The following is a 9,193-nucleotide window of genomic DNA, read 5'->3' as shown; positions in this document are numbered from 1 at the left end:
CCTGAAGGAAGGAGCAGCTTTGGGGGGTCGTTGTGAGGGGTTATTTTTATAGGCAGGACAAACTCAAAGTTGCCTCGCATCCTCTGAGGAAGTTCTGCATCGTTGTTGACGCTCATTTCTACAGTGATGTCGTCAAGGTGGGAGTCGGTGCCATCATGGATGTACTTGACCTTGGCCATCAGAAGATCAAGCAGGGTGAAGGACTCTGACTGACGCTGACCTCTGTCAACCTCCAGGCGACCAAACCTTGGCGGAATGATGACCCGGAACCTGACAGCAATTTCTCGAATCCTGTAGTTGCGGTAGTCAAATACAACATCAATGGTGTTTGTGTTGATCACAGCCTCTCCTCCTTCCTTCACGTTTAGCGTTTCCACGGCAACCATTTCGGCCAAGTCTCGCTGCGGGAGGTTGTTGTCTCTTTCGGAGCTCTCCCTTTCGCATACAGGCTGGTCACAAACACATCTAAATTGCTGTCCAGATTCCAGGCACTCGGCACCGAGCACGCACGGTTCTGTTGCACAGGGAAATGACCATGTGCAGACTGAATCAACGTGGCGACTAACTTGTACCTCCCTGAACCCATATGGTCGAGAGTTGATGACAATGTTTCTGACGCAGCCTAGCATGGAGCCCTTCATGGAGCGCTCATTCTGCAGGGATTGCAAACCTAGACGCAGAGCGTGGGATCTTGCTTTCAGACCCAAGCCCCCAACGAAAAGGTGCCCCGCTAGGTTGATGTGTGACTTCTCTCCTCCAACGCGTGTGGTGTTACGAGTGTTGTCCACCCTCAGCTCAACTGTAGATTGGGCGATAGAGAGATCCAGTTCATGCCATTGTCCATCGTTCACAGCATCGACTAGCACAACCTCCAGCACCCCGCTCCCAGAATTCACTGACAGCTTTGGCCGACCGTCAATTATTTCCAAGGAGAGAAAATCGTCTTTGGATTCCCCGTGTCCAGAGGTGAACAGCACTACAGCGTTTTCTGATCTCGTCTTGAAGTCGCAAGCAAAGGACCCTTTCTCTCTGACATGGAAGCGTGAGAAAGCGATGAATGAGGTCTCAGACAGGAAGCTGACAGGAACTTCCAGCCCTGCAGAGAATTCGCTGTCGCAGTTCCAGGTAATTTCGAAGGCGTTTTTGACACTCATAAATTTTTTAGCAGCAGTAAGAATATCGTTGTTATTGTAAACCACATCCTTCATGCATCCTCGGAAGTTTTTCAAGTGGGTGTAACCTGCGCCTGGGTAGGTTCCAAGACCACCGAGAAGAATGCCATCCTCCACGTTCAGTTCATGAAAAGAGCCAGGCGTTTCCACAGAACCTTGAATCACACCGTCCACCATCAGTATCAAGGTCGCTCCAGTCCTGTTGACCTTGACCTCATGCCACTGCTGGTCGTCAAGACGGACAGAAGGTGAGGAAAACACACTGGCCTCCCCTGAACCAAGGTTGACGCGAACCTCCACCATACCAGCCTTGACCTCCAGCAGAAGGTTGTCCGTTGACCCTGCAGCCAAGAGCAGAAGGCCATGGGGGCGGTGGGTTTTGAAGTGAAGGTGAAGGTCAGTGGAGCTGCTGGCATCCTCCAGGGGTACGCTGATGTAGCTCTCCCCGTAGAATGATGCTGAAACAAAAAATTGTGGACTGTTTTAATTTGTTAATATGTCAGTGTGTTATACACTACTAACAAACTGGTATTTTAGGGGCAAATTATACCCGCGCAGAGTCAGCGGTGCTGCATGCTGCGATAGGGATTATGACGAGTACTTGGCCTGTTTTCTTTTCACGCAACATGTAGCGGGCTGGAAAAAAAAAGAATTACCTCAATAATCTGCAGCGCGTCGTCTGTGCCACTGACTCTGCGCAGGTATAATTTGCCCCTAAAGACACTGTGCAAATATATACCTATTACATGGCTTTTTTTGTGTGATATGACCCAGCATTCAAGATTTGGAGCTGCAAGCTGTCTAAAAAGTGCATGACTGAAATAAATACAGTACTGTTAAGACATCCTCTTTCTGAATATTTGATGTTTTGTGTGTTTGTCCTTTTTGACTGGCTCAACAACATCTGATTCTAAATGACATCCCATTCAATCCTGTGTGTGTGTGTTGCATGTGTTCATATACACAACTTGTCTCTGTGTGTTTGAATGTGTGTGTGTGTGTGTGTGTGTGTGTGTGTGTATTATTGAAGGAGAGGTTTAAAGTTACTAAACTTCTCTCTTCCAGGTGCACGGAACCCCTGCAGCTTTAATGAGGCATCTATCCATTTGAAAAATTACCAAGTTTGATTGACCTTCTTGCAAGAAGTCAAAAACTGCAATTTATCTTACAAATTAATTTTGATCACTGTCTAGGGGAGACAGCGTAGCCGTAACTCTTATTCAGCCTCACAGTCACATCAGGTCCTGCACGTGAACTAATTATGGCAAAAGCTTACATGGAAGTATATTAGTGATTAGTCTTGACGAGAAAGCGATTTTTTTCTCTAAAGGGTATTTTAAGCAAAGAAATTGTGTTTGATTACGTAAGAAAATTGTCAGAGTATTGACAAACCGCATAAAGTTTCGTAAGGCTGGCAACACAAAAGGTATATATTGTGAAGTCTTCTGTGAGATCTATTGTGTAAATAATTTGACTATCTATATATCCATTTCTGCTAGAAAAAGACATATCGTTGCTTCTTTAGTCTAAGTGAATCTTCATTATAAAGAAAAAGTATAAATTATACACACTAAACTTTTTCACTAAATAAAAGTAAGTAAACCGAATTTCTAGGTTTAAGTGAAATCCATTTTACAGCGATTTTTAAACCACAACTATTGAACAGCGTTTTATATTCTTGCTCTCTAAATCAAATCTCACCCCCACATGCACACACACAAAAAAAGTGCAAACTTTGCATTTGTACAAAAACTCCATGAGCTCTATCACCCCTACAGTACTAACATTTAAACATCAAAACACCATGAATGATGAAACTATGAAACCATGCCAGTGCCAGAAAATATTTCCTGTGACATTTGTAAGAGGAACAGAGGAAGGGGAGCTTACCCCTGCATGCCTTAACACTACACTCGTAAAACAACAGCCTACTGTGTTCTCACAGATGGGGTTCCTGACTTTCCGTCAACGCCCAGCTGTGCTGGTAAAACTGACAGACTATGAATCATTGTGTGGATTACTGCAGACTCCCCCTTCAGCACAATGGCTAAGCCAGACACATACATGTGTATGAGAACAGCAGAAGCATAATAAATCATTCTGTTTTGGTGCAAGTCATTTTGTCATAATAACCAAGGAAAAAATTATAATAAGGTTGAGCCTTTTTTTCTTTTCTTAGCCTGCATGAAAAAGTACAGGTGTCCTTCCATCACAACTCTTTCTATGCAGTCTCAAATCAAAACTGAAGTTGCTGCATCATGTTTTGGAACTGGAATTACAGTTGGAATGATCCCATTTGCTTAATTGCTTATAATATAACAAAACTCAAGTACATGTACACTTTTGGAGCTTCTACTCATATTATAATGTACGATTTTGTTGTTATACTTTTCTTCCAGATTACAACTTCAAATAACACATAAAACTGATTCTTCTTCAGAATTAAATTTGTTTTTAGTTTGTAATGCTTCTACATTTTCTACTATAAGTTCCATTCTTTTCAACCATGACAAAGAGGAAAATCCATAATACAACATACACTGGGCAAGCATTATTTATTTTGATATCTTTTTTAACCAACATTTCTTCAAGACCTAGGATGTTCTTTTCAGTAACGATGTTTCTCCACAGACAATATAGTACTGTACATGTATGCATACAACTATATATAGTTCAGTTTACGCCACAGTAACTGCAGACCTGGCGAGATATGAAAGGATCCCATGGCAATCTGAGATATGAAAGGATCCCATGGCAATCTCCCTTGAAGGACTATAAATATAAAAGTAATGTGTGAAAGTTTTCTGTTTTGCATACATTTTCTTTTCTCTAAAGGCTATAGCACAGTCAGGTAGCATTATAAACAGCTATTGTGTTTTCAGCGTAGCAATAGGGTCCGATATTTAGACGAGACAAGTATAATGCCGACGAGTCGAAGACGAGTCGCATTATACTTGTTCGAGTCTAAATATCGGACCCTATTGCTACGCTGAAAACACAATAGCGATTATATAGCTCTTCTGACCTTGATTTGTTGTTCCAAACTTACAAAATGACAGTTTTTGTGTCGATGCGTTGATCTCAGGTTTTGATAGCAGACACCGTTTCTTATGCACATTAGTTTTGCGCAGGCGCCACACTGACTTTGGAAAAAAAACTCGATTTGACAACACAGCTGTTAAACAGCGTTTTATTAGTTCATTCGTATACAACAAAAAGAAGTTTGAGGTTTTTTAATTTTGAACAAGACTACTTATGAAGAAGACCAAAACACAACATCAACGAAAAACTAGAAACAACTGAAGAACTAGGAGGATGCAACAAGGGGAGGAGAAGAGAACAGCTAATCCGTACAACGCAAGCAGACGGCAGCAAAGTTTTCAAATTGGGTGAATGGCATTTTTACTTGTCTCGTCATGAAGCGAATTTTTCAACCTCAGTTATAAACAACTACATGAATGTTAGTGCCATGGGTTGTACATCAATACTTCAGAGGGGAAGTGGGGTATTTAGTGTGGAGTTACGAGATAACAAAAGCCGAATGCGAAAGTTTGTGTCAGTCTGCAAATGAGCTCACCCAGGCACACAAAAACGGCTGTTCCGTTTTACTCCCCTGTTTGTACATCTTTCGACTTTGGGCATTTTGTGGTGTTTAGGGACAGAAAATAATTGGTTTAGTCCTGTTTCATCGGGAAGTTAGCAGAAAAGGGTACCGTACTTTCCGGGTTACAAGGCGCTACAGCGCATAAGGCGCACCCCCCTCTTTTTAAAAAAAATTGTATTCCAGTCACCCATTGGGCGCAGGGGGCCGATAGGGCGCACCAAAATTAAAAAAGTATACCGGTGCTCTGTGTGTGCGGGGAGATCAAAGTCAGGTCCATTGTGATAGCTGGGTGGCCTTGTTTAGACACTGACCTTCTTCCCAGGGGTCAATGACCCAGTTTTTGCTGTGAGAGGTGTTTCCCCTGTACCTAGTAGCTGAAACATGCATTATCACAAGTTGTTTAACTGGTACTCAGGCGGTCTCTTTGATTTTTTTCGTATTTCATACACGGATTAGGCGCTTCGTTATACAAGACGCAGGGGTCAAACTCGAGGAAAAAAGTCGCGCCTTATGACCCGGAAAGTACGGTATGCTATCGACATTTGTAAAGCTGAAAAACATTCCTGAGAAGAATTTCAAGTTGTCAGTGTATGCTGTTGTCGATTGTTAACATCGTGTGGTACAGATGGGTAAACCGGAACCATGCGTCTTTGTTATTGCCAATATGCTTTTGGATATTGGCAAAAATGGCCGACTTCCCTAGCATTATGCTTTGATGATGATGTTGAGACCATCCAATCACAGCCCCCGAATTCCCCCACGGCCACGGGTCCATCAGAATAGATATAATTATTCATATATATTAATTACTGCAAGAAAGACGAGTAAGTGATAGCGTAAATTTATGGCATGCAATGATTTTTTGTGCAAGCTTAGCAAAAGTTGAGTATGACTGGTTGATAACATATATCAAAAGTAGTCTATGAACATGCATGCAGCCAACATGATAGCAAGCATGCTCCTCAGCAACCATGTTTTCTTGTGCGCAAGCACCCTCAGAGAGCTGGTGCTCCTCTTTTATTTCTGCACCTGCCTCACCACAATCAATCCAAAGAAATGCTCCTACATCTACCTCATTTACTGTACTTGTAAAAACCCGATTGTTTCTTGTCAATAAGAAAAAGATATATCTACTCTGTGACGTAGTCCCTACATGTGATGTATGCAATGTTTGACATGTATTAATCAAAAGAAAATAATAAAGTTTACTCTAAAACCAGCAGTTTCTTTTCCACTGGTCCATCCTCAGAGGGATGAGGAAAAAACATAGTCATATATTATACGATCTCATACGTGCAAGAAAAAGTTCTTTCCATGATGTATTTCTAAACTCACACAACTTTAACTCATGCCATCTAAGCTGAATTAAGCATCCTAAATTTGTACACCTTGGTTTAAAAAATTATAATCACTCACAGTCACACCATAGAATGAACAAATATAATTTCTTTTCTTTAAATCTGATCTGAAACTGAAAGCTACTTAGCTAGGGAATATATCATGTACGTACAGCAGCCATTTAATATTTTTAGATGTGAATATTTTTAGAAAAAACAATCGCTTCAAATTGTGGTTACTAATTACACATTAACATGCTTCCATTTGAAACTTCTCGGTCTTCATCGGGGATTGACGCCCGACAAAAGCTAATTGAAGCCCGACTTTGGGAGGGCGTCAATCCCCGATGAAGACCGAGAAGTTTCAAATGGAAGCATGTTATTGTTAATGTTATTGTAATTCAATCTGACGACGATCTCTTTCCTGTTTTCATGCGGTTGACAACAGACAGAATTGGTTCTGTTCTGTTCACACACTACTTTCAGTGCACCTACCTGCAAGGGTCAAGTCCCAAGAAATATGTCTCTGTATTCCTATCTTATTCCCCCCTCTGCTTCTTTCTCTCTGTAAAGGTGTATAGGGCTAGTTATTTTTCGGTAACTTACCCAACAACCAAAATCACTTACCCAACAACGGGCCTGAATCCTCGATAGCTCACAGGTTGATGAGATAGACTTTGAGGGAACTACTTTAGCGATTGAAAAGTTCCGAACGCTCCAATGTACGAAATATACATCTCTAGACCAAACAATACAAACATACTGCATTTAAACGGGCAACTACAGGCTTGAACACATTAATCTCCATATAAAATCTTTGAGTTTGGTTGTTTTCTAAATCCAAATCTAACGATCAGTGCAGAGAAACTCGCTTTAGATCTCTTATGAGTGCACGCAAACTCCCAAGGCCAGTAACTCTCGTACGACAAGAGTAGTTCCCCTTCCAAATTTTCTGAACTGAGTTGCTTGGACAAGAGACTGCAATCCGACGGTTAGTTTTCGACAATATTTCATTATAATTAATATAAACAGATCACACGCAACCAAATGCACACATCGCATCAATTTAAAGAACATACAGCGGTTTCATACACTATTTTGCCCCAGAAAACGGAACTTCATACAGTTTTTAACGTTGGAACACGGGTGCAAAAGTTCGTCTGCTTGTCCCATTCGAAGAAAGAACATTTCCTAAGCGATACCAAAACATGACCAGAACACACACTATCTGCCTTTACCGGCACAGCAGAATAACAACATAACTGTGTACTTGATTTTAGTCCAAAACAGGGAAACTGACAAGAAGTGTTAACAGATTTGATTGATTTTCCCTGAACTATACAACCGCGCATTATTCAATCGCCAGCGCAGGTAGACTGGTTGAGTGATTTGGATTCGATCAAACTTTCGCACAAAAAATCCTCTTTTCTTTGAATAACTGAAGAAAGGAGGAATAAAGAGGTTACATACCTCGTCTCAGTGATTATCAAAAATAATGGTCTCAGTTCGCGGTCACGAAAAAGCTCGCTGAAGCTCGCATTTTTCATGATCCGCTAACTTCGACCATTATTTTTGATTATCACTGAGACTCAGCATGTAACCTCTACGTATCACTGTGCTCCTGTTTTGTTTTCTTTCACACACATTTTCCCTTCTTTTTTGACGGGTTTCTGGACAGCAAACTATAAAACAAATTCTTTTATCACAAAAGCGATCTTTGGAATTGACTGACGTAGTCCGGAAGAATTCATGCATCCACTTACGTCACGTATTGGACGTCATCACTTCGCATACCTTATGGTCTCGGTATTTTGTTGGCCTTCATATTTCCTACTTGTAAAATGACCCTCAAAGCTAACCGAGACTAGTTGAGGCTGTATCAATGCGCCTCACCAGCAGGAATTGTTAATGGATTTTTTAGCGAGTGGTTATCAACAATTAATGACCGGTAATTTTTAATGAGTTGGGGCATTCTGAAATGATATAACCGACAATTTTTTATTTATTTAGTCGATAAATGTCAAAAAAGGCTTCTTTGTTATGAAAAACGCAGTGGCTACAGTTAGTGAGTTACGCTGTCCGTAACTCTACTCGGCTGCGCTACGGTTACGCCACTATTTTGGTCCCACAGCGATACCTCAATGGTGTAACTCTGCTTGGTCGAGCTAGAGACTAGGGTTACGCCTCAAAGAATTTCTCGTCACGGACGGCATAACCTGACTCGGCTGTACTAGGGTTACAACTTACACAACACCGCCAGGGTGTGCTCTCGCGATATTTACTTCTGGGTTCGGTTGGGCAAGGTGGCCATTTAAAAGTGTGGGGCGAGTGCATTTGGACGTGTCCAGCAGTGCATGAGCAGTGTTTTGTATTGTATGCAGGCCGGTGTACTTTGGTCATGGAGACCGGGCTTCACAGCTAAGCATGCGTTGGAAGGACATGGCGAATCCTACAAAAAGCTATCTTGGTTTTTAAAAAGAACGCTACTGCGTTTGGTCATCACGAACTCTGCAGGTGTAGCGAAACGGACCCCCCCCCAAATAACAACAATTCATTTTCTCACCAATAAATAATGACATCAATCCCTCACAGACTCCCTCCTTTTGCATCATTACTCTATGACTCCTGACTAATTAAGTCACCATGGGACACTTAAGACGCACAACTGACGACACACCACCATGCTAACACAGACACACACAATGACACATCACATCAGGATACACACACTCGCTCGCACGCAAATAAATAAGCTAACATCAGTGATTGAAGAAAAGATTAACATGTGGGTTTTTTAAATCATGTTCAAATTATAAACAAAAACACAATTAATGACTGACGTACACATACTGATATAGTCCGACTCGGGTCTCTGTTCTCGTCCCTGCAATAATTATTGCTCTCCTGACGTAAATCCTCACGCGTTACGACAGAAAAATACTACAACTACTATGAAATAGCATGGTGCCATAATCATAGTATATGGCCAAGTGACGTACTGTACGCCGTGAAAAAAAGGTGTAACTACGGTAGTCTCTAGAGAGCGGGTTATTACGACAGTATACTCGCTTATCCGCATC

The 9,193-nt window shown here is 41.6% G+C and overlaps 1 protein-coding gene across 1 annotated transcript in view; it reads right to left on the bottom strand.

Moving 5' to 3' along the window:
- Nucleotides 1–5: 5 nt before the first annotated feature.
- The window catches only part of LOC138951768 (chondroitin sulfate proteoglycan 4-like), a gene marked incomplete at its 3' end in the record, with an annotated part of 10,046 nt that continues 858 nt past the window's right edge, over nt 6–9,193 (bottom strand). Inside the window, exon 2 of the mRNA XM_070323353.1 lies at nt 6–1,630. Within this exon, the coding sequence (XP_070179454.1) occupies nt 6–1,630 (1,625 nt within the window). The remainder of the gene's footprint in view (nt 1,631–9,193) is intronic.

The sequence above is a fragment of the Littorina saxatilis genome, linkage group LG1 (genome assembly GCF_037325665.1).
Source record: "Littorina saxatilis isolate snail1 linkage group LG1, US_GU_Lsax_2.0, whole genome shotgun sequence".
Lineage (NCBI taxonomy): Eukaryota > Metazoa > Mollusca > Gastropoda > Littorinimorpha > Littorinidae > Littorina > Littorina saxatilis.
Note: the sequence above shows the minus strand (reverse complement) of the source record. Positions and strands in the feature narration are given on the sequence as shown.